The sequence below is a fragment of the Electrona antarctica genome, assembly GCF_951216825.1.
Source record: "Electrona antarctica genome assembly, chromosome: 7".
In the NCBI taxonomy this organism is placed as follows: Eukaryota; Metazoa; Chordata; class Actinopteri; order Myctophiformes; family Myctophidae; genus Electrona; species Electrona antarctica.
In genome coordinates, this window is record NC_136812.1 from 36577671 (window position 1) to 36604210 (window position 26540).

The 26540-nt window shown below is 41.9% G+C and overlaps 1 protein-coding gene and 1 long non-coding RNA gene across 4 annotated transcripts in view; one reads left to right on the forward strand and one right to left on the reverse strand.

The window, feature by feature from the left end:
* The window catches only part of LOC306926945, a 251928-nt gene that overhangs the window by 55934 nt on the left and 169454 nt on the right, over positions 1–26540 (reverse strand). The gene's annotated exons all lie outside the window — the stretch shown is intronic.
* Positions 3924–26283, forward strand: exoc1 (exocyst complex component 1). Of its 3 annotated transcripts, XM_079506797.1 has the most exons (21): positions 3924–4006; positions 4874–5017; positions 6405–6535; positions 8530–8689; positions 10290–10477; positions 10954–11094; positions 11392–11478; positions 12758–12890; positions 13449–13558; positions 14861–14929; positions 15813–15962; positions 17264–17372; positions 19001–19045; positions 20250–20425; positions 21112–21225; positions 21361–21440; positions 21700–21928; positions 22593–22776; positions 23344–23543; positions 24123–24317; positions 24687–26283. In XM_079506797.1, the coding sequence occupies exons 2-21, from the start codon at positions 4894–4896 to the stop codon at positions 24837–24839; spliced, it is 2778 nt and encodes a 925-aa protein (XP_079362923.1). In that variant the 5' UTR covers positions 3924–4006; positions 4874–4893; the 3' UTR covers positions 24840–26283. The 3 variants fall into 3 exon arrangements, with proteins under 3 accessions (XP_079362923.1, XP_079362924.1, XP_079362925.1); XM_079506798.1 differs by lacking the exon at positions 14861–14929; XM_079506799.1 differs by lacking the exons at positions 14861–14929; positions 19001–19045.

The following is a 26540-nucleotide window of genomic DNA, read 5'->3' on the forward strand; positions in this document are numbered from 1 at the left end:
TGTGTCTTTAGATACTGTAAGCCTTGGTCTGATACTGATCCCAGTACTGGAATCTGACGGAACCAGCAGTCAAGGCCAGATACATGTGCTGAAATAATGTAGGTCTATGTTTCACAGTAAATTTAAAAGTGTAATAATGTACATGACTCAGCAGTCAGCACTCCTTTGCCCACTAACACACAATCTCTCTCTGTCTCTCTCTGTCTCTCTCTCTCTCGCACGTGCATGCACGCATGCACATGCGCGCACGCACACACACACACAAACATAGACACGCACGCACGCACGCACGCACGCACGCACGCACGCACGCCACGCACACACACACACACACACACACACACACACACACACACACACACACACACACACACACTCCTTGCAAACCTTTGGGGAGATTGCTTTTACTTCATTCATTTACATTGCATACATTTATTCCATATTCCATTACACTAACCCAAATCCCTACCATAACGCCTAACCTGCTTATATTTCAGTATATAATACCAATGTTGTGGCGACTCCCATGTACTGGTTTCATATACATTTGAACATGCATGCATGTATTATACTTGTCCTTTGTTAAATGGTAAAATTGTTGATATCAAAGGTTGTTCAAAGTTTATCACTCTTGTCCCTGGGATACTAGCCTGGGCAGCATTCCTTTTCGGGTTTATGATCCGGTCGGTAGTGGATGATATTGCTACGACATGTTGTAGTATTGTTTTGTAGTCATCAGTCACCCGGAACTTCCGTTTCCCTCAAACCAATTTTTCTCAATAAAAGCTGCAGGCTACGAGAGCTTTTATTGCTATTCTTCCGGTTTGAGGGAAAAGGAAGTTCCGGGTGATTCTTCCTGCCTGATGACTACAGAACAATACTACAACATGTTACATGACGTAATGATATCATCCGCTCCAGACCGGTTCACACGGCACTTTTGTAACACAGACCAGGCTTTCCTCCGAGGTGGAAAGCCTGGTGACGCGAGGTTACTGGGAAGCAGGATTTTGAATGCACAGAGATCCATCTCTGATTTGCAATTACATGCCTGACAAATAATGCAAGGAGAGGGGGGGGGGGGAATCAATCAGTGACTCAGATTCTCTGCATCTAGGCTATAGTAATTCTATATGTATAGCCTAATTATTTTTCAATTCACTGAGTGCAGTTTGGCTGTGCCCCCATGTATTCGATGAAAATGAACACTGCCCATGTGCATAATTACAAAAACACTGCAGATTTCAAGACTACTTTGGATTAGACACCCTTTGCTATAGTGATTTAACTCTAATTAAGCTTAGAGTGATTAGAGTCATTGTTTATATGCGTGTCAAATAGCCATAACAAGTTATATTATGGTGGGTCTCTAGGCCTGAAGCATGTTTCTTCTGGAAAACAGTCCACTTGTAATCTTGTATGACCACCTCATCACTCATGCAGATCTATGCTCATATTGTAGGCATAAGCCTATATATGATATATAACCAAACCAGGTTTAGCCTAACCTAACAACACGACTGTAACCGTCAGGAATTAATTATTCCATTAATAAATTAATTTCTGGTGGAATGTAATTTATTCTCCCTGACCCAACGTGTGTGTAAAATGCAAATCATAGACCAATGAGATGTCAACGAGCATCAGTCATGCAGATGTGATGCTTAACCATCAAAAGGGGTTAGAGACGGATTAAAAACAATCTCTAAAATTCATGCACGTCGTTAAACAAACACACGCCATGATTTACTGTAGGCCTGCATGCCTGAGCATTCCAGCTGACACAAACATCCAGATGCACGAAAGACTGGATTGAATCATTCGGTTGGAGACCTGGCAACTGTCTCTGAGTCTCTGACAAAACGTTATGGACATAGATAGACACAATGGAATCAAGATGCCAATATGCTACGGCCCCTACCCTACGGCTATAACAGGCTATATAAGCATATAGTCATGTTAACCGTAGCAGACTAGCCACCGTTAATTGCAGACGAAAAGACTGCACTGGAGAACAAAGAATCTGGCCTTGGGGGGGTTTCAACGTAGTATTGTCACAAAAATATGGCATGCCAACAGTCATAAATGACAACTGAATGAACGTGGTCAGTTATGCTCAGGCCCCATTGACATAGGCGTTTGCAAATGTTACGATCAGATCAAATGACAAGTCCCAGCCCACATGCAGCGCGCGCGCGCACGCACGCACACGCACAAACACACACACACACACACACACACACACACACACACACACACACACACACACACACACACGCGTGTGTGTGTGTGTGTGTGTGTGTGTGGATGCGTGCATCTCTGTGAAGGATGAAACGATGCAGGAGGTAGCCTATACATGGAAATGAAGAGGCAGACTCTAGTGTCTACAAGGTCACCATCGGCTTGATGCAGATGACGCCCATATGGTTTCCATTCATAAACAAACACACATCATGCCACTCTACCTTTGATGCGAAACGGACAACGGTCCAGCCGTCCAGTCTTGGAGTTGTCGGGCCGGGGGGGTGCGTGCTGCTGCTACGTTAACGCCACGGCTCTATGCTCTGGTCGTCTTTTGTGTCGCTCGCTGCCTGCCTGGCTGCTGATGCTGCGGCTCCGCGCTACCTCCCTCTCTCTCCACGGCGACGCACGCACGCAGACCGAGGCGCGCGCACACAGACAGGCAGCCCTTGTGCACCGCCGCACACACACTCACAGCTGCCTGCACAGTGCACACGCGTGAGAGAGAGAGAGAGAGAGGAGGGTGTGGCTGGATTAGGATCGGCGAACGAACTGAACCGTCTTGTATAGCCTAAATTGTCACGATGATGAGGGGCTGATGTCAATTCGTTCAGGTGTTAATTCATGCAGGACAAAGGCATTGTGGTCCTCCTTTGTGTTTGCTTGCTATTTATATCAATCGGAAGACTATTGTAAATTTCTGCAGTTCTCGATTTTCACCTGTCTTCCATATACTCCCGAAACCATCCAGTGAGGTCGAATAGAGATTCGCAAAGACCTCGGCCAGTGACGCGCTAGATGGCGCTATAGTGGCAGAAAGGCAATTTCGGAAAATAACATTTTCAACACATTCTCTTTGACATGATATTTCTTAGATTTAGATTAAGTTCTGCTCATAAAACCCACGAAGTAGGCGGCGGCCTATTGTGATTTTTTGGGGAAATATCAGATCTCTAATATAACTAGACCTGTGCAGTGTCCGCTTGCAAAAGTGTGAAGTAGGCCAATAAACTATAAAACCGTATAATATTTCCTAATAAAAAAAAAAGAAATGTGTTGGTTAAAATGGGTGGCAGACAGTGCAGTGTTACTCCACAAATCCACTGGTTTAACAAAACGTATGAGTACACCTGGTGGCTGGTGTTAAATGTAAAACAAAAGAAAAGAGTAAAACAGTATTGGCTTCTAAATATATTTAAGTAACAAAAGTTAAATGTCCCATTTCACTAGGTTTCGAAGGATGTATCAAAACAACATTTGAAAATAACAGATCTAAGCTCTCCACGTTGTGTATCAACGGCCAAATATAACCATTTAGGGTCCGCTGCTGTATGTGGTTGACAGCTAACTAGAACCTTTTAACTGAATATCTCAAGGACATTTAGATTTTGGACAAACTAGTCTCTATTTTTGTCGGATATTATCTTTTACAATATTCATCCAGTAGCTGACGCTCTTGCATCCCTTATCAACTTCGTCATCCTGACCTGGAGGCTGGAGCAATATTCTTCATTCGCAAACATTTTTTAAATCTATTCATTTCCTCATTTCCTGGGTATGCTCATTTTCTCTTGGACAGTTGGAATTTACGATCTTATGACCTAAAGAAAAACGAAGAGTTGTTAAAATACCATATCACATTTTTGGGATTTTTCCTCAATGTGGGGGCGGGGCCGTCGTAGTACCTGTCACGTGACATATCCAGCTGTCAGTGGGAAACAGGAAGTCTGGATCCAGTCACTTGTCAACATTTGGAAGCATTGAGGTAATAATAATAATGTCTGTTTTGGTGCCCTTTCTTTTCCAAAATATGAACGACAGACAGATAGGACATTTAGTATTAGTAGTAGCAGCAGTAAGTAACCCTATTTGTGTTTTGTTGACAGTCGCAAGACTCGCTTATAAACGTAAAGCTGAACCAAACCAACGTTAGCCATCTAGCTAGCAGCTAACTAGCACCAAGGACACTTGTGTTTTTTTTGTCGACTACTTGGAGTTGGTTTTAGAAGCATTGTGTTTGAACAGCAATGATGGTGAAATGAACAGTGGCGTTGACCGGTCTCTGTTATCAGCATCTAGCAAAAACACATCGGTGTTTCTCATTGATTGATTGATTGAAGAATTTATTAACAGTTTGCAGAATTACAGTACATTTCAAGCACAAACTCAATACAAAGGCTGTTAACTGTGAGTGGACGACCCAATTAAGCATTACACTTGTTTCCAATAGGGTCCACCATGTTCAAATCATCAAAACATTTAGAGACGTACAAATAGACACTTCTATAGACAGAACAGGAATTCATCATAAAGGAGGTAAAAAGGGAAAAGAAACATATACAGTGAGGGGAAAAAAAGGGGTGGGTGGGGGGGATTCACGTATTGAAAAATGTATTAACAGTTTGCAGAATTACAGTACATTTCAAGCACAAACTCAATACAAAGGCTGTTAACTGTGAGTGGACGACCCAATTAAGCATTACACTTGTTTCCAATAGTTTCTCAAACTTTCTAATATGTACGAGAACACACCAGCAGTGTGTGTGTGTGTGTGTAATTAATAGGTATAAAGACTAAATTGGGAAACGGTGTAAATAGACTCTGTGTTCTAATTCATGCGGTGTGTCTACAGTGTCTCTATCAGCATCCACCATGACAGCCATCAAGCATGCCCTCCAGAGGGACATCTTCACACCCAACGATGAGCGCCTCCTCAGCATCGTTAACGTCTGTAAGGCAGGAAAGAAGAAGAAAAACTGCTTCTTGTGCGCTACAGGTAAGAGTCTAAGAAAAGCTTTTCATGTGTCAGACCTTAATGATTATGAATGAGAATCAAGCCACACACTAGGAGAATGACTGCTGAGGCTTATTGCTAAATAATGGGATGAATCTAGCCCCTCTCGGGACCCCCGTAAAGTTTCTGACATTTGGATGTTTACGTCTTTACGGAGGGTCTCTTTGCGTCTATCCCACGCGAAATGGTATACATACGTACATACCGTCGGAAAAGGCTGTGCTGCGGCCTTTGGGTGGTGGTGAGATGTTTCAAAAGAAGCATATGTCTGCTATAGTAGACAACAGAAACCTCAGCGAATTTTCATTTGGCGCAGAAGCCGTTTTTTGACCGTTTTGGCTGCTGTGAAATTCTCTCTTCCTTCCTTCCTTGACTTCCTTATTGACATCCCATTGTACCGCCTCCAGCACCGGGGCTGGCTAGCTGCGCGTCCCTACGTTCCTGCCTCTGATCTGCTCTGTCTCAGCTAGCAGTTGCAGTACTCCATTGACATCGCATTGATCCAAATTGCATTTCCGATCTGCTTGTATTAAACAACGTTAAACTCACCAACATTGCAGCTGTAGGGAAAGCTTAACTTTTCCTCTTGTGTTTCTTTCATAAAAATCCACCGTAGACATGTTATGAGCTACTTTCTGTCAAATTCTGTGCAGGTGATTCTTGGAGTGTTGAGTGTTGGAGTTTGGAAGCGCTTGTCGAAGTCACTGAACGGCCCTGCGTACCACCTGTTTTGAATTTCCACAGTGCAGAGGCAGGAGCGAGTGCTTCCAAACTCCAACACTTGAGCGACAGAAAGTAGCTCATAACATGTCTACGGTGGATTTTTTTAAACAAACGCTTTGCAGTTTGAAAGAGGATAATTCAAGCTTTCCCTACAGCTGCAATTTTGGTGAGTTTGACGTTGTTAAATTCAAGCAGATCGGAAATGCAATTTGGATCAATGGGATGTCAATGGAGGGTATTGCAACTCTAGATTCATCCCATTCTAAAAAATGACACCCGTGTGAACTGAGTGGTGTAAGGTTTTATATAGCATGATCAGCTGTGGTCTGACGTAATGTCTGACGTAATGAAATCACACCTGGATGTGATTTCACAACTGGCTTTTTTTGTGCAGAGAAAATGAGCATGGTTGCTACGGTCATCCAGTTCACCCGGGTGTGATTTAATTACGTCAGAAATTATTTTGAACATAGCAACCATGCTCATTTTTTTCTGCACACAAAAGCCAGTTGTAGGAGTGGTTTACACCACTCAAAAAATCTAGTGTTGCAAATTGCGGCTAGGGAACCATTTAGAGATATTTAGCTTCTTAAAATCTATTTTAATAATAATAGTAAAAGAATAACCTGCATCCCTTTTATTCAAGTCACAACAGAGAGGCCTGTCCAGGCCAAGGTGGTTAAGGTGAAGAAGTCGGACAAAGGGGATTTCTACAAGCGACAGATGGCCTGGGAGCTTCGAGACCTGACACAAGTGGATGCCAAAGACGCAAGCAAGGTCAGAGCCATTGTCTCGCTCACTCAGTGAGTGTTAACTCTCCTAGATTCTGAATCTTTTCTGGATCACAGCCCACTTGAAAACATTGCAGGCATGGACAAAGTACTCAACCACAGTATTTGGGTCAAGTATAGTTATTCCTCCTGTTCTTAATGTTACCGAACTACAACTGAACATTGCTTAGTTAAATTTGTACTTATGTTAAAGTACTGGAGTACACTTAATGACAAAGTACACTTTTTAATATCAGTGCATTTGCGATATTGACACATTTCCCCCCAAAACTAAGACGATTTCCAGAAAATTTCAAAACCTTTAGCAGATCTACAATCTACAACCTCACACAACGCATCGTCAGAATCAGAATCAGAATCAGAATATCTTTATTGTCATTGTACAAGACAAGGAAATTGATTTGTAATCCAGCTCAAGTGCATTTAAAACAAAAATACATAATACTCTATATACAAATACATACATAAAAAGCACTGAAAAGGAGAGCTCAAAGCCGCAGCATTTTTTTCTCTCAAAGTATCAATTCCACAATGTAATAATGTGTAAAAAGTAAAAGGCCTGTCTTCAAAAATGTACAGTAAGTAATATAAAAATACAAAATATAAGAATATCAATTCCACAATGTAGAAGCATTCCGTTACATGTAAAAGGCCTGTCTTCAAAACAGTTTACAGTAAAAATGTAAAAAGCTACAAAATATAATTACAGTGCCTAATAAATGGTTGTAAGTCACCATGTATTATGCAAAATAACTACATTTAGTCAAATATTTCATGCAATAAGACTTGATTTCACATGCAGTCATGAATCATGAAAATCCACTACTACCTTGCTATAAAAAAACAATCATGTCAGTTTTCTGTGGTCTTCATCATCCAGAGTTAGATTGATTGATTCATTGATTGATTGATTGATTTGAATGTTATGTTAAAAAGGAGAAATACAAGTAGGCTACAATTCAATGCATTCACTGAAATAACACGTGACAAATGATGACACACCGGTAGTCATATATTATTACCAGCTGCCTTATTGTGTGTGTGTGTGTGTTAATACCATTTGGGCACTTAAGAATGGTGCGTGCACGCGAACTGGCTCGCTATATGTGTGACTTTATTTAAAAAAAATGTTCATGCATGCAACATGGTGGTGGCATGCCGTCTGGTAGCATAGAGAAGAGCCAGCCAATTAGGACTAGGTCTGCCGTTCAGACGATTGGCTGCTTGCGCAGTCAATCCTGAAGAAGTGTCTGGTAGTCTAGAGACGAGCCATCCAATGAGGACTAGGTCGTGCAAAGGTTCTGATAGGGTCGTTATAGCCATAACGAGAGGACATTGACCAACTGTGCTTCACAGCAGCTGGTAAAAAAATTAAGTCAAAACTTATTTCCATTGTGGTCCTTAGTCTTGTACAAACGGACGTATTGAACTTTGATTGATTGAATTGATTGATTGATTGATTGAAATATTTATTAACAGTTTGCAAAATTACAGTACATTTCAAGCACAAACTCAATACAAAGGCTGTTAACACATTGAGAGCCCACGCAAAACTGCCCAAAATCACTTTCACCTAGAAAATCCATTCACATTTTTTATAATTCAGCTGACTGTGGAGACACATGCTGGAACCTTTTACTTTGAAATGTTTTATAGTTTCTGAGTTATTTAATTTAAACGCCAAATGCATTCTCAATGGCGAAAACACAAACTTTGGCACCACGTATTAAAAGAAAATGGTTTTGATTTTTGTGATTTTTTTAAATAACGTCCACAGACGTCTTGGGAAGTTGGGCTATGCACGTGCGGTAATACCCAAGACGTCCACAGACGTTTTGGGCACAAAATGTGTTAACTGTGAGTGGACGACCAGGGTCCACCATGTTCAATTCATCAAAAAACAGACATTGATCTTCTAAGTAAGTCCACTCTAAAAAACTATACAACTCTGTGACGTGTGTTTATTCTCCTATGGTGCAGGAGAACCCAGATTTTGACCTTCATTTTGAGAAGGTCTACCGCTGGGTGGCCAGCAGCACAGCTGAGAAGAACGCCTTCATCTCCTGCATCTGGAAGCTCAACCAGCGCTACCTGAGGAAGAAGGTGGAGTTTGTGAACGTCAGTTCTCAGCTTCTGGAAGGTAAGATGCACAACTCTGTCCTCAGCCCACCCATCGGGTGGAACCAACCAGAAAAAGCTCATCATTTCATTGGTGTTTTGAATTTTGATATATCAATAAATTGATTAACCACTTAAGCTGTATGCTTAAGCTTTATTTTATACATCACCAACAGTAGTGAAAATATTTACCTGCCCAAAATTGGGATAGATTATTTGATAAAATATTTGATATTCGATAATTGATTATTCTCCTGAACCATAATTTCGTCGACCTGCCTTCTTGATGCAGGTGAAGGATTGATTTTAAAACTTAAAATGTTTTTGCCAAAAGACAAACTAGTAAAGAGCAGAACGGTACTGTCTGTCATTTACAACCAACCATGAGCTTCCTTTTTTTTGTTAAATGGTATGTTTAGGGATATTGTGCCGTGTCTTCTCCTGTCCTGATGTGTGCTGTTGTTTTTTTTCTTCTCGTGGCTTAACGCTTTCTTTATTCTCACTCTCTCTTTAAACCTTTCTCCGGCCAGAACTTCCTAAAGCGGAAGGTTGGTAGGACTTAACTTTCTCTGCTCATTTCACCTCATTTCGTCACTGTCGGGCAGAAACCTTGAATCTCCATATTATACCTTTTTTTTTTCCCCCTTTCCTTTTCGGCATAAATGCTCTAATTTGTCATACGAGAATGTCACACAAAGGTAGGAAAAATGAAAAATAGGCTATCTACAAGCACACAGCTTGTGGATTGGCTGTTTTTAAAACCATTGAAAGTGGTTAAGTGTGCCTGTGGGTTTTGTAAATATTTAAACAGGATCAGTTTTATTGTCACATCACATGTTTACAGGTGTACATCATTTTGCTTTGAGGAAAGAAAGAAGGGGGAGGGGTAGAGGGAGGGAGGGAGAGCAAGGAGAAAATCTGAAAAAGAAACAACTCTAATAAAAAAATGTAACTAGTGAAAAGTAACAAGAACTTTAATAACTACGTTATCTCCATTAAACACAGGTAATTTATTCCCATTCCCTGAAAAGCATCCGTTTTTGTCATACAAGGTTTCCAACCGACAGCGATGATATGCATTCTCACGGCATCAACCTCCCATTCCCATGATAGACTGACGATCCCTAAAGTCCAGTCTCTCTTTGGAGTTTGTCCCAGAGTGCGTGGATGAATGTTTGTCATTAAAACGGGGATGTGCAGGGATATTGTATTTGTGTTCTGGGAACAGATTGGTTACCGGATTGATCTTGCATAAAGTAATTAAAATGATCAGTCTGTGAAAATGAAGGGCATTGCACTCTCTGTTAAGTCGGTGTAAGCTACATATGAACGAAAGGAACAATGAGAGAGTGTAATGTACACTGTGGCCACGTAGGGCTGAAACTATCCATTATTTTTTATTTATTGAATAATCGAGAAGCGTGTCGTAATCATTATTTTATACTTAGTAGTCACACAATGTAGTGCAAAAATAGTGAAAATAGCCAAGCTTTTAGATATGCCATTTTCTCTATTCAATATATATATATTTTACTTTTCACATATAATGACATGTCCAAAGTAGCATGCGAACAGATAAAATTGATTAGTTCAATTAACTCTTGTCCTGTCCCCCGGGTTAGAATCCGTGCCGAGTGGTGAGAGCCAGAGCGTTGCCGGGGGCGACGAGGATGCTCTGGACGACTATCAGGAGCTGAACGCACGCGAGGAGCAGGACATCGAGAGCATGATGGAGGTGTGTGAGTGTGCCATCTCCAACGCAGAGGCCTTCGCCGAAAAGCTCACCAGCGAGCTGCAGGTGCTAGATGGGGTAAGTGAAATATTTCATTGGCTTTACCTCTTAATAACTTATCTTTTATGTGTATGTATATTTGTATATATAATATACTTTTTTTCCTAATGAATAACTGACTGTATTGTGTATGTGCTTTTTGTTTTTCTTGTCTGTTTTATTGTATTGTGCTTTTAATTTATACTTATTATTATTATTATTATTATTATTATTATTATTAACAACATAACCATGAAGTAGGGCTGGGAAATTAACTGAAATACAATAATGAATATTTTAACATATTTTAATACGTATCAATTCAGGTGTCCTTGGCGTGCAAAGTTTGATTGGCACTGAACTATAGTAACAAATCCCATTTGACTGGAATTAGATAGTCAACAACAAAATAAACATGCCACATGGTGTCTCTCTCACTCTCTCTCTCTCTCTCTCTCTCTCTCTCTCTCTCTCTCTCCCTCTCTCAACCTCTCTCCCTCCCTCCCTCCGTCCAGGCCAACATCCAGTCCATCATGGCATCAGAGAAGCAGGTGAACACCCTGATGCAGCTCCTGGATGAGGCACTGGGCGAGGTGGACACCATCGAGGGCAAGCTGAGCAGCTACGAGGAGATGCTGCAGAGTGTCAAGGAGCAGGTAGGTACTTTCATGTACTTCACCTGCTGCTGTCCTTTTGTCCTGCTACTTTTTCCCTGTACACACCTGTTAGTTTTTTAAGCTATATGTATAAATGTACATATCTCAGATTTTTCTTTTTACCTGTTTCTTTCCTATGTTTTTTCTCTTTGCTCTCCCTCTTTCTGCCCCCCCCCCCCCCCCCCCCTACATTCATGAAAACCACAATCAAACAAATAAAAGTTTGTGCAAAAGTTTCACCCACACACCTGTAAACCCATGATGTGAAATTCAAAAAGATCCTTGATCCTGATTCAGATGGACCAGATCTCGCAGAGCAACCGCCTCATCCAGATCTCCAACACCAACAATGGCAAGCTCCTGGACGAGATCCAGTTCCTGGTGGTAAGGACTAGGAGCTAGTACTGTGACTGTCACATTTCTTCTTAGCGATTATTCAAATGATTACTTTACTTTTTCCAATAATTGAGAAGCACATAAAAAAAAACATTTTTTATATAGCAACTAATCGATTAACCACACAAATGTTGTTTAATACTTAGTCACACAACAGTGTCCTGCAATAACAGTGAAAATAGAATATCAACGAGGGGTTTCACTTCGCTTCCAAGCGCACCTGACTTCAATTCACTGCAGGTGTGAATGTAGTAGATGTGAGAATGCGACCTAAATGTCCCACCACCATTCAGTCTGGCTGTACCCAGTACTACATTTTCAATCTAGGCATTCTTGGTCTTCAAAGACCACCATTGACTTGACGGTGAACTTTGTGATGTCATCGACTGGCCACGCCCATCATTAATGCCCCCTCATATTATTTGATCAATCCGGCTCCACATGCCCAACATAGGAATCACCATAAGGAACATATTCACCACTGCATCCTCGCCAGTTAACTCAAATTTGTAACGTTTTTTACACTTGCTTAAAAGGTAGATACTTGAGATAGTGTTGAGTTTTTTGAGGGGGATTTTATTGTGCCACTAACCAATTTCAAAATGCATTTATTTGCGGTTGGCTTTTCAATTTGGTTTTGTCTGGAGGTCTATTTATACAGAGAATCTCCACACTAGAACACTTATCTGAGATGTTAAACTTCTATTAGTACCATTTTGCGGCTTTCGCCTTTATTTTATATTTTTTATAGAGAGACAGACAGTAGGCTGACAGGAAATGGGGGAGAGAGATGGGGGACATGCAGTAAAGGCCGTCGGGATCGGGAGTCGAACCCGCGGCACACTGCCAGACTTGGACTACCGGCCATGGTGCCTGGACTGCTGAGCCACGGCCCAGGCCGAATAATACAGTTTTATCAGTCAAATTGTCAAAAATGTAACACTATTGTACTCGGGCTGGGATTCACCTTGTATCAATACGCCATCTAGTGGACAAAATGAATGACAGTGTTCTCTTGGAGATGTACTTGAGTTGTGTGTGTGTGTGTGTGTGTGTGTGTGTGTGTGTGTGTGTGTGTGTGTGTGTGTGTGTGTGTGTGTGTGTGTGTGTGTGTGTGTGTGTGTGTGTGTGTGTGTGTGTGTGTGTGTGTGTGTGTGTGTGTGTGTGTGTGTGTGTGTGTGTGTGTGTGTGTGTGTGTGTGTGTGTGTGTGTGTGTGTGTGTGTGTGTGTGTGTGTGTGTGTGTGTGTTCTTCCTTTCCTCATGCAGAACTACATGGACCTTTCCAAGGGACACATCCGGGCGTTGCAGGAGGGAGACCTGTCCTCTCCTAAAGGCATCGAGGCCTGCATCAACGCCTCCGAAGCTCTTCTGCAGTGCATGAACGTGGCTCTGCGGCCAGGTGGGTTTACACACCGCAAGCTCTAATAGGCGCCATCTTTTCTTTTGTGTTGTCAGATAAATAAATCGGTTGTTCCTTCTCAACCTGGGCGGCAGTAATAATGGATAGATCCACTAAATCCATTAGTCTGATTAACTACTTAACCCATTTAGACCTGAGTTAAAAACATTCACTTTGAAAGAATATATATTCAAAGATTTGTGCCACATTTTTACGATTTTTCAAAAATAGCAGACCTACAAGCTCGTAGCGCGCCACTCGGTGGTGCGCTATGAGCTTGTAGATCTGCTATTTTTCAATAGCTAAATTCGCGGATTTGAATCCCGACGACCTTTGCTGCGTATCACTCATCTCACCCATCTCTCCCCATTTCCTGTCACTCTACTGTCTTAATTCGGCGTTAAAATAGTTGTTGGCTTATAGATATCTTATTTTCCAACGCTGTTTTTCTTTTAAACAATCATCCATTGATCGTAATCAAGGCAAAAGTTTGAAACAAATGCTGATATTGTTTTGAAATCACCCACAATCACCCACACTGCTTTCTCCTCCCCCAAGGCCATGACAAACTGATGGCTGTGAAACAACAGCAGCATCTGTTCAGTGAGCTCAGGGACACGTTCGCCAGAAGACTCACCAACCACCTCAACAATGTGTTTGTTCACCAGGTAACACACACACACACACACACACACACACACACACACACACACACACACACACACACACACACACACAGATACACTCACACGCACACACCACGTTAACAGCAGCTCATTTTACTATGTTCCTTTTTAAATGTAGCTCTTGGCCAATTTTATCGTCGCTGTCTGTTGGATACATTATGTCCAGTAGGCATGTAACGATATATCGTATATCGATATTAATCCCGATGATATGAATCGATTTAATAAAATAAAAAAATCGATTTTCAAAAAAAGGGGGGCTAGTGAATTATGGTGTGTGTGATGTGAAATGTGAGCTTTAATCATATTCCATCATATGAAGTGCTTTTGGAGAGAAATGAGGCTGAGTAGTAGAGCACTGTAGAGGAGAGCTGTGTGTGTCTGTGACCAGGTGATGATGGTCATTAATAAATCAAGGAAGGCTATTATGTTTCTGCACTGTCAAAAGTAATGCTACTTCTTTTGCAATGTAGTTAAATAAAACATGTGAAAAATGCTTGGGGGGGAAGATACATTATATAAAAAAACAGTAATCTTTCGTGAAATCGTATCGTGAACCTCATATCGTGATACGAATCGTATCGCGAGTTGAGTGAATCGCTACATGCCTAATGTCCAGAATGGTTACTTTCCAGGAAATGGAAAGAACAACCAGTTTTACATTGACCTTCAAAATTGCATCGTCTCTTGCACTCTTTTATTTATGAGTCATTGAAACATATTTAGTGTAAGATCAGTGTTGTCTTCAGGTTTTATATGCATCGGCTTGTAAGAAGCCACGCCTGGTGCAATAGATCATTTGTCCCCAGTGTAAAAACAATCCGCATTTGTGAACACAATTACCCTTGCAAAGATTAAGCATTTCACTTTTGTGATGTATTTTCACATGGAATCTTGTGTTATCTGTTGGAAGACTTGGAAGCCAGTCATGCCACATAAAGAATTTGTACATTTATTTGTACGGTTAGCCAGTAGGAGCTTAACTCTGTGAAACTGTGACACGAATTACATGAGAGAGAGGCATTTCCGTTTCAGCAGACTGAGAACTCGTGAAGTTGTGAGGACACTGTTTACACATTATTCTGCTGCACCACAGGAGTGACCCGGTGTTTCCTGTTTTTGCAAGCACAACCCTCCCCCCCAGCCCCCCCTCCTCCTCCCTCTCTCTCCTCGTGGACTTGCTGGTTCGCTGTGAACCGCCTTGCTGTGCTTCTCCTGTGCCGTCTACTTCCTGTGTGTGGCTCACTTTGAATCACTCCACTCTGCTCTCTGTCTCTGTGTCAGTTCAACCACTTCAGTCACTTCAAAATGACCATCCCTCAGTTCTATAGGTCCTCCTGTCTGTCACTTCCCGTGAGTACCCTCACAGAAATGCCACCCCACCCTCCCCACAATTCTAATGTTTGGCCTCTCACAAGCTCATCCTGCCCCCTCCCCCTGAAACTGACATGCCATTAACTCAAGCACTCCCAGCCGTATGCCATTGATTATGTGCATGGGATATGCTCATAACATCTTCATCTCATCCGATCCCAAAGCCAAGGAGATGTGGACCGTCTCTCTCCTCCATCCAAGGCCCTGGCGTGTTCTCTGCTTTCTGCACTGGGGTGTTAACATGTCTTTGCTGTGCGAGGGGGTCTATAGTTGTCATGAAATCTTCTGCCTGACTGCTCTGCTTGCATGCCTGGGCCTAGGCGCCACCGGTAGAGTGAGTGCAGTGTCACAAAAAAAGGAAATGGAGAGCAAATCAACGTGGTATTTGTCAGAAACATGAGCTTATCAACACAATGATGATCACCATGACCCGGATCCTTACTAATACTAACGTATGGCTTGTTGTTATTCTTAATTGTTAATTAATCTTTATATAATGCCTGTCCACCTTCGACTGCTGATAGGAAACAATACAAGGCCTCTTGCTGTGTTTTTAATGTGTATGTAGTACTACTGTATACACAAAGAGTGTACATAAGGACTGGGTATGTGTGTTTGCACTTTTTTTGTTTAGGAGAGTTTAGTGAGTATCGCCTGTATTGTGTCTACAGTCTAGAGCCCAACTGATGGCAGATTTCTGGGTCCCATCCCGATTTTGGAGAGACCAAGTCCACCGATTACCGATGTCTTGAGTCTCTTGACCCACATTTTGTCAACAATTGGAAAATCGCTATATAGCTATATATGGGGCATTATACCATTATATTGTCTTGGCTCTAATTGTGGCCATTGTTTTATGCAGGGCCACGACCAGAGCTCCACCTTGTCCCAGCACACCACTGAACTCACCCTACCCAAACACAGCCCCCTCCACAGGGACCTGCTGCGCTACTCCAAGCTCATGGAATGGCTCAAGAACACCCACCGGGAGAAGTACGAAGGCCTGTCCAGGGTATGCCTGTCGCAATTCTTACATAATCGCCTGAGATTGATTTTGCATAATGTTGCGTTCACACGGGCAGATTAAATGATGCAGTCTACCATTCATTGTCAATGGAAGCCAGCGGCATGACATTGCAGAGACAGAATGATGCATCATGTAGCTACTCCAAAACTCACAATGCGTCTTTGCATTGTCTCATCTGCCCGTGTGAACGCACCATAAGTGTCTATCATCATTTCCAGTCATCTGTATACATTCATCTTCTTTTTCCTTTATATATATATGGTCTATTTTGGCCATAGTACATTATTTTGATTGACATTGTCATTTCTTTGTATATTTACCTGTGCAGTTTTGTATACAAAGTCTAAAATCCAAACAGAAATGTTTATTTACCGTACTGTATATTATGGAGGTCCATAGGCCCAATAATTAAAAAACACAATGATATATATAACACAGTTAAATAAAACACTCTATGAAATAAGTAAAGACACAATGATATAAATAAAAAGCACAATTAAATTAAAAACACAACAAAAATAAATAAATGTATTTATTTATTAAATTGCATTTTGTATTTATTTCATTGCGTTTTTTATATATTTCATTGCAATATTTATTTTTAAATTTTTGGGCCTATGGACTTGATTAAATAGCTAAAAGTGGCATCATGTAATATATATAAGTGGACATTAAAAGTCACAATGAAATAAATAAGAAACACAAAGAAATAAATAGAAACCCCAATGATATAAAAAAACATTACACAATAAATAAATACATTTATTTATAAAATTGTATTTTTTATTTATTTAATTGTATTTTGTATTTATATAATTATGTTTTTAATTTATTTCATTGTGGTATTTATTTTTTAATTATTGGGCCTATGGACTTCCATAGTATATGTTCCAAGGTTCAATCCCAAAACCACAATTCATCTTCAAGTAAAATGTCATGATTTTGACAACCATCATCCATGGCCAGTACCCTCATTTTACTCTGGTTCTCCTGTATGTTTACTGTTTAAGGGGAAAACACTGTCAATTCATGCCATTAATAATGTCAACTGATGCAAAAAGCAACATGCAATATACCATCTGAGAAAAATGCTTATTTTTTACTCCAGTGGCAGAGGTCGGAATGGCTGTTGATTTTGACATCTGCTGTGCTTTCGATTCCCTGCTTTGACTGATTTTGGCACCACAGATTCATCTTTACTCCTACAGCTTTAAATGAGTTCATAGACATGCTCTGTGGTATCAGTCTCACTTCTCTGTTAGCTAACTTTGTGTCTTGTGTCTTAGACCTATGTTGACTACATGACAAGATTGTATGAACGGGAAATCAAAGATTTCTTTGAGGTCGCCAAGATAAAGATGGCGGGTACAAGCAAGGAGGCGAAGGGCAAGTTTGGTAAGAAGAAGGTGTCATAGAAAGATTTATGCATGTTGTAATATTGTTGATATATATTATTGAGAAAGAAAAGGTAGAGAGAAAAAGGTTGATCATTCTGACGTGACTGATGTGTGTTATACTCCATCGCATGACAGTGTCACTTGTCGAGAGCAGGTGTTCAAGCTCAGACGTTGTGAGGTTGTAGTGCTGTTGTCTGCAAGTGACACCGAGCAACACTGTTGTGTGATGTACAAATTGAAAAACACACCATCATTGTGTCATTACTTGTAGGGATGCAACGATTATTCTCTTAGCCATTATTCTTTTGATTACTTTTTTTTTACTTAATCAAAACAAGTGTTTTAAAGATATTATATATCAATGGCTATTTTCACTGTTTTCTACTACATCCATTAGTTCGATTAACTGTTGGAGCCATAATTACTTGTATCAGCTGTCACAGCTGTCTCCCTCCAGTGCATCATAATGGCTACACAGCCTCAGAGGAACTCTTTGTCTATGTGGCATCTTTTCCCATCTAAGTCTGCCAACTTTGTGAACGTCTTCATGTTTAACCCTTTCCGAATGCTTACTCTGACTAGTTGTATGGTGTCAGTGGTAAGGCAAAGACTCTTGGTTGGGATTTGGATTCTGGGCAGACGCTCCCAGCTTGTGGAGTGATGCGATCGGTTTTGATATCAATAAATCTCCGTCCTGTTATTAATCTCCGTCCTGAGCGCTGGGCGTTACCATTTGATATGACGGAGAACTCTGTTTATGCCGCTTGGGCTGTTAAGTTCCTGCTCACCACCGCAGACTCTAGGGGCAGTATTATGCATGTCTTAAGTACCAGGTCTTATTACTTAACTTAAGACCTGGAGGCGTGATCAATGCCATTTGGCTATTCTGAGTGGCCAAACAGCATTGACCACGCCTCCAGGTCATAAGACCTGGTACTTAAGACACACATAATACTGCCCTAAGTGTTGATAGAATCCACTGCGTTCCATACTGCATCCGGCTTGGCCAAGCAATTAAAGGGCATAGCAGTGGGCAGGATTTTCTGGTTCCATTCAAAAACTTCCAATACATTTTTCCCATAGAGATTTACAAAAATATTTATATATATATATATATATATCGCAGAATCAAATGCATGACTCACCAGGATCCTGGATGGCTTAGTAGGCTTAAAATAATTTGACTTTGTATAAATATGTTTGTAAATCTCTATGGGAAAAATGAATGGCTGATTTTTCAGTGGAACCAGAAAACCACGGCCACTGCTATGCCCTCTATACGAACACAACTGACCGTGTTCCGGAGAGGCCTGTCAGCAGGGATGCTGGACAGAAGGGTAGGATGGAGGACGGGCCTCCTCACTGGCACACAAAAAAGAGCTTTGCTTTTTTGCATTCATTGTTAGCCTCTTCTCCTTCTGAAGTAAAAAAAAGAAATAATTGTTTTCTGGACTGACCGAGCCACAGTGACACATAAGCTGCTGTGCTCTGCATGCCTATGTCTGCGTTTATGACTTGTTCCAGCTAACATCTAGCATCACCCCAGCCCCACCACAAACATGCTGCATGTTTTAAGCCTAACCTCTCTGTCTTTGACGCATTCCCTTTTTTCTAACCGGCCACCAGCCACGCTTCCGCGGAAAGAGAGTGCACTCAAACAAGAAACAGAAAGTAAGTATTCCCTGCTCCTCAGTACTCAGTTTATCTTCCACTCAGGAAACCCCTCGCTTCTTCAGCAGTGGTTCTCAATGTTGGGTCTGGGGTCCCCATGAGTCCTTGGGGGAGGGGTTCCAGGGCATTCCCTTAAGAGAGTGTACAAATGGATCCACAGGGGCATGTTTGTAGTACTTTCAGGGTTAGATTAAATTTGTATCAGATGGGGATGGGGTTCAGTGGCCTAAATGCATATCGAACTGGGGGTCCTTGGCTTGAAGGTTGAGAATCGCTCGCTGCTATAAAGTATATTTCACCCTTGTACTCTGCCGTGTGCCAGTGCAGCTGAATGCATTATAAAATGCATACAATGGCTAACGCTCTTAATCTCTGCTTCACCTTTGAGAATGCGGTGTCTGTCTGTCTGTGTTTTGAACGTACTTAACCAGTTAACCCTCCTTTTCCCCTCTACACCAAAACTCACCAAATCTTTGCCCAGAAACGGGACCCTAGGGGTCCATGGGATAAGGGTTAAATCTCTCTCTCTTTGGGTCTACAGTGTGGCTGAAAATCAGGTGCAGGGACCACCATGGGTCCAACTCAACATTGGACAACTTACAGGGCTGTAACTCTGGGGCAGTATTTCACAGTGAAATAAAGATTTTACAATGTAGATTGGGGTCCCAGAAATGAAAGAAAATCAAATGGTATGGGTTCAAGGTTGTACTTTATTGTTACATCTTGTGTACAGGTACATAAGAGTAAAACTTATTTTGGTTTGGCTTCCTTCAGACAATGCAGCAGCATAGACAATAATAATCACAATCAATAAAAATCACACCCGTGTGAAGTGAGGGGCGCTCTTATCATTATACATCATACATAATCTCTTGAACAACTGAATTTATGTGATTGGTTAGCCGATTTGCTCGTCTACACATGACGTACATTTTCCCTTCATTGTCAATAGCATTTAATCCACAAATTTACGTCATATTTGGCCTTTCATTGTCAATGGCAAATATGAGAGAGGATCAGGTACTATGTCACACCCTACTACTTCTGGTGTTCTCTGTATAGGATGGGCTGGCGCCCCTCAAAGATATGGGTGTCCGTGGCCTCGTGCAAAATCAAACTGGGGGTCGGTCAAATGAAACTGTTGGGAATCACTGCTCAACAAGCCACTTCTAATGGCCTGTGTTTAATCCTTGTGGTGTCCCAGGCCTACATGGTGGCCTACATGGCAGCTCTGGGAAGCTGACCGGCTCCACGTCCAGCCTGAACAAGCTGGCGGTGCAGGGCTCCAGCAGCAGACGCTCCCAGTCCTCTTCGCTACTTGACATGGGCAACATGTCGGCGTCCGACCTAGACGTAGCCGACCGCACCAAGTTTGACAAGGTGAGCCAGTCAGAGGGACTTGTTTTATGACATGGCTTCTGCAGGGGTCTAGACTCTAGCTGTGTGTGTGTGTGTGTGTGTGTGTGTGTGTGTGTGTGTGTGTGTGTGTGTGTGTGTGTGTGTGTGTGTGTGTGTGTGTGTGTGTGTGTGTGTGTGTGTGTGTGTGTGTGTGTGTGTGTGTGTGTGTGTGTGTGTGTGTGTGTGTGTGTGTGTGTGTGTGTGTGTGTGTGTGTAAATAAATATTAATAATAAGATAGGCAAGTATGAAAAAGCACTAAAACAAGAGTTGATACAAAGTCAAATGGCTTTTGAAAGCCAATTGTGAATAAGTGGGCTTTCCGGGTGTTTTTTAAGGTAGGGAGGAAGAGGGCATCTCTGATACGTTTGGCGAGTGCATTCCAGAGGATCACTGGATTGGGAAATAAAGTTGATAATAATGATGTTGATTTCTCAGATAGGCCCGGGCCCGTTTCCGGTTATTTCATAATTGTGCAAGTGACGGTCAAAGACACACAACATGCCCCAAATTCTATCTTAATCGCCATTTGTTAGTGTAATCTGCTTCTCTGTCTGAGTGTAATGTAGTTCAGCAAGCTTGTTGAAGACTAATCCCTATCAAATATCAACACTTGAGTCCATGAGGATGCTGGTCAGTTAAATGAAACCTGGTGTGTGCTTCTCTGCAGATATTCGAGCAGGTCCTCAGTGAGCTGGAACCTCTGTGTCTGGCAGAACAGGACTTTATGAGCAAGTTCTTCAAGCTCCAGCAGCACCCCACCATTACACCACCCCTGGCTCAGGTACATACAGTATCTGCTTCATCCACCTTTCTGCTCACATGCTGTATATGGAAATTAAAGCAATATTGCAATGTTATTGAAACATAAGTTAGCTAATAGCTACTGATATTTGCATGGCTTTCCGTCTCCTGATAGCCTGAGATGGAGGAAACGGATGGAGTGGTGCAGTCCAGAATTATTCCTCAGTCCGAACACAGGCAATCCATTTCCTCAGAGTGAGTAATTCCAGTTTTCACAGCACTACCATTCACACTACTACTACTACTACTACTGCTAATACACAAACACACACACACACACACACGCTATCAGACGTAGCACCCCTCATACTAATCCTCAGTGCCTAAACACTGTGTCTGTGTGGGGGTCTCAGCTTGTGTCAGATGAAGGGGCGGGGAGTTCCAAGGAAAAAAGGTCTGCACTATCCTTCATTGCTCTAACACCTCCCCCTCCTCTGTGGTTGGTGTCTTCTAGGAAGGACTTGGTGCGTCTGATGATGAACAAGATCTTCCAGAGCATCGAGACAGAGCTCAACAGCCTCATCGCACTAGGCGACAAGATTGACAGCTTCCACTCGCTGTACATGCTGGTGAAGATGAGTCACCACGTGTGGACAGCGGAAAACGTGGACCCTGCCTCGTATCTCAGCACCACGCTGGGAAACGTCCTGGTCACCGTCAAGAGGAACTTTGACAAGTGCATTGTGAGTGGGGGAAGTGGTGGAAGAAGTACTTGAGATGTTTTCACTTAAGTAAAAGTAGCAATACTACAATATAAAATGCTCTGTTACAAGTACTGTAAAAGGCCTGTATTCAAAGTTTTACTTGAGTGAAAGTATACAAATTGGCTTAGTAAAATTCAGAATTTCTTCCAAATTTGATATATTTATACCTCACGCGGTAACTCTGTAATTTCTCAACCGTTTCGGACGCAGGGCGGCTTGTCAGAACCGGCCCGGCCCCCTGGGCACGTTCCTGGGGGCCTGGATGTTCCGGGGACCCCCATACGGTAACTCTGTAATTTCTCGACCGTTTCGGACGCGGGGCGGCTCGCCGGAACCGAGCCGGCACCCTGGGCGCGTTTCTGTGGGTTTAGAAGTTCCTATCCTTGAGGGGGTCACATGGGGTCCCCTGCAAAATGTGTTAATAGCATCAAATTCAGTTTATCTACTTTAACCCTACTAATAACAATATCTTAGATTTATATAACACTTTTCTAAGTAAGTACTATATACATGCTTTTTGAAAATAGGGGAGCTTGTTTCCATTGTGGTCCATTGTACTCATGTAGACATTTTATGTGTGAAAAGTTTAAACATTTTAACGACACAAACTTGTGGGGGGTCCCGTGCCACAAAATCTTTTCAGATGGGTCAGATCAGGCAAATGGAGGAGGTGAAGATTTCTAAGAAGAGCAAGGTGGGAATCCTGACATTTGTCACAGGGTTTGAGGAGTTTGCTGAGCTGGCCGAAACCATCTTCCGAAATGCGGAACGCCGGGGAGATCTGGACAAGGCCTATGTCAAGCTCATCAAGGCTGTCTTTGTCAATGGTGATTTTAATCTCCTTTCCAATTTTGTCAAAATGAGTGTTGAGTAGCTGTATATTCTGATCATCATCATTTTTCGACCATGGTCATAATGCCATGCCAGACTTCCCGGTCCTTCATTGCCATCCCCAGTTCCTGCTTACTGATGCATGTGTCCCTAGCGATGACATCAGGGAACGACAGTTTTCTACTCATAACATATTCTTATAGTAATAATTACTATTGAGTGTTCGTTCAGTAACCAGGTTCTCCAAGTCTGTCCAGCTCTTTAGTAAACAGAAAATGATTTTCATGTTGGGATACAGATTTTATCCAATTAGGAGAGAGATCTCATACAGGATCCAGGCTGAACAGGTGAAATTGGAAGTAATGATACAGAGCAGTGAGCAGACAAAATTGAAACTGGAATACTATAACATTTAAGTTGACAAATGGGTACTCTCTCGTGATTGGCTGAAATTGAACAATTAGCTCTATAGCAACGACTACTATAGCAACGACTACTATCAGAGCTTCGAAAAAAAAGAAAAAAGCCTGGCACTTTAAATGGGGTCTGCTTTGTCTCTCCAGTGGAGAAGGTGGCGAATGAAAGCCAGAAGACGCCGCGGGACGTGGTCATGATGGAGAACTTCCACCACATCTTCTCTACTCTGTCCCGTCTGAAGATCTCCTGCCTGGAAAGCGAGAAGCGTGAAGCCAAGCACAAGTACACAGACCATCTCCAGTCCTACGTCATCAACTCCCTGGGCCAGCCTCTGGAAAAACTCAATGTAAGAAGAAATGGAATTTGAAGTACACAACATTATCCATTTAAATCCTCTATACTTGGTAAACTTTTTTTTTTGTGCTCTCCACACCAAATTATCTTTGCAAAATAGTTTATCCACAAGCAAGCTCACAGTTGATTTAGAGCAGGGGTTCTCAACCCGTGGGTCGCGACCCCTCGGGGGGTCGCCAAATTATTTTGGGGGGTCCCCAAAATATTTTCAAAAAAAATAAAAGATTTTTTAAATTTTATTTTCACGATTTTTCAAAAATAGCAGACCTACAAGTTCATAGCGTGCCACTCGGTGGCGCGCTATGAGCTTGTAGATCTGCTATTTTTCAATAGCTAAATTATAACAATGCTTAAAACACCAAAAGGGGTTCCCGCCCAAAATGGTTTAAGGTTATTGTAGCAGTCAATTTATATTGGGGGTCGGGAGGGGGCGGGGCGGGGGTCCCGAGACATTGCCAAAGCATTTCCGCGGGTCCCCGGCCAAAAACGTTGAGAACCCCTGATTTAGAGAGTAGGAGAGTTAGAAACACTGTATTCATTGCTACTTGATTGTTACCTGTTCTGTTCACAGCACTTCTTTGAAGGGGTGGAGGCGCGTGTGGCGCAGGGGATCCGTGAGGAGGAGGTGAGCTACCAGTTGGCCTTCAGCAAACAGGAGCTGCGGAAGGTTATCAAGGAGTATCCCGGCAAGGAGGTGAAGAAGGGCCTGGACAACCTCTACAAGAAGGTGGACAAACATCTGTGCGAGGAGGAGAGTCTTCTCCAGGTAAAACACACAGACCAGTCTTCAATGTTTTTCAGGGCAAGGACCCCTTAGCTGAGAGAAAAAATTATAATTATTTTATGAATTAAATATTCATATATATAACATGTTGCATTTTTTTTCTTTCTTATTATTTAGAAAGACTTCTATGCAACAAGAGGCTTTCAAAGATAGCTCACCATATTTAGCTAATTGTCTTGTCTGTTGTCTGTTTGACTGTTGAGAGATTTGAGACTAGCTTGGAAGTATTCGACCTATGATCTAATTACCAAAAATAGGGACACCAGGATGAAAATGGGCAATTGTTCTTTTTGTTTTTGTTTTTTTAAAGAAAACTAATTGAGACTTTGCATTTGTTTTTTTCTGCACCAGGTGGTGTGGCATTCCATGCAGGATGAGTTCATTCGTCAGTACAAGCACTTTGAAGCCTTGATCGGCCGTTGTTATCCTGGATTTGAAATCACTATGGACTTCACCATTCAAGACATGCTGGAGTATTTCTCCAGCATAGCCCAGTCTCATTAGGCTGGCTGCTTGTACCATAGCACCTTATTACTGTTTGCCTATACTTGAAGATACACTACTCAAACATTTCTGCTTTCAGCTGTGTGTGTGTGCGTGTGTACGTGCGCGTGTGAGATAAGATGTATACTGTGGCAACAATGTTAACCAATGTTATACCATATAGACTGTAAAAAATATGGATGAAGGGAACGGTGACGTCACCCATTGGTTTCTACATACACGTATTGAACTTGAAGCCAACTTCTCTGCAAATTCAAATCAACCATCTCTGAATTTCCGGTCTCGAAAAGAAACCGGAAACGAATGATATTGACTGGGAGGGCAGTGAGGGCGGGTCTTCAGTCTGTAGTAATGGGACCATCTATTATTACATTTGGGAGAATTTCATGTGCACATATTTGCCCATGGAGCGCAAACGTTTGTGCGCCAGTTCAGGTGGCCATAAGTCCTACACTGTGACATATGATGTGGAGTATGTGGAAGTGCCGTTCACGCCTGTGCTTTGTCGCCGTGATACGTCACTGTCTTTACCTCTGCGTCGTCAACCCAGCGACTACTGGCCAATCACAGCACGGCTTTCCTACACCCAGCTTTTGCAGTTCTCTCGCTCTGTTGAAAGTGAAAGTGTGAAAGCCCTTGTCTGTATCGCATCGAGCACCACCACTACGGACACACTAGGATTATCTCTCTCTCTTATTCACAGAGAAAAAACAACACAGTCAGTGGCCAAAGACACATCGCTGTCTGCCTTCGTTCAAAATTAGACACGCAATATTTACAGAGAAACAACACGGACTGCGTTGCATTAGACACACAGTAATTTACAAAAATGCATCTCATGGTAATTGAAAGAAGACTTTAAACTAGCAGCTGAAAGCATAAAGTATTTAATGATTGATTGATTACTACGGTAAAGTCTGGTCAAATCCTCATTAAATCGATCGCATGTTAATTATTTTGCAGCCAGCAGGGGGGAATTGGGGTCAGCGTCATTATTCCGACAGCACGTTGTTCCGACTTGCCGTCGGAATTACGAGCGGATCCTGGGAAATAGTGACACCTTCTATCTAGGCCATTAAAGCTTCCATGCCGCCTGATCTGTACATAATTTAAAGTTTTGTTGCATTCCTATGCCAATAATTTGTGTCTCCATAGGGAACCACTGCTGGTTATCAAAGAGTCTCCATAGGGAGTATAGAGAGCTGATCATCAAATTATTGACTTAGGAATGCGACAAAACAAAGCCATGAATTCAAGTCTCCATGGGGCGAGTAATCGCTAGGTCAAAAAAAGTAATTTGGGGGTGAACTATCCCTTTAAGCCTACTGTACCTGTTTTTTTTCTAATTCAGTACTAGTTCAATGCATTTCTCTTGATTATTTCCTATATGTTTTCTGTATGTTTATGCCAAATGTAAATATTAAATAAGTTGTCTGTCAACCCATTTATACTATATCTCTCTATTTGTATTAATTTATTGTTGAACTGGATTGGTATTATTGACCTAATATAACCCTGCCTGACACCGGGTCAGAAAACAGCTACCCTCAATATCCAGGATGTTTGACATTTCCATGGTGATGGAAGTGAAAACGGTGTTACACTGCGATTAGTGACCTATATAATTATGCGAATGCAGAGGTCACTGTCAACACGCTTCTTACGTCTCCCTTGCAGAATGAATCGCATGCATTGATGTCA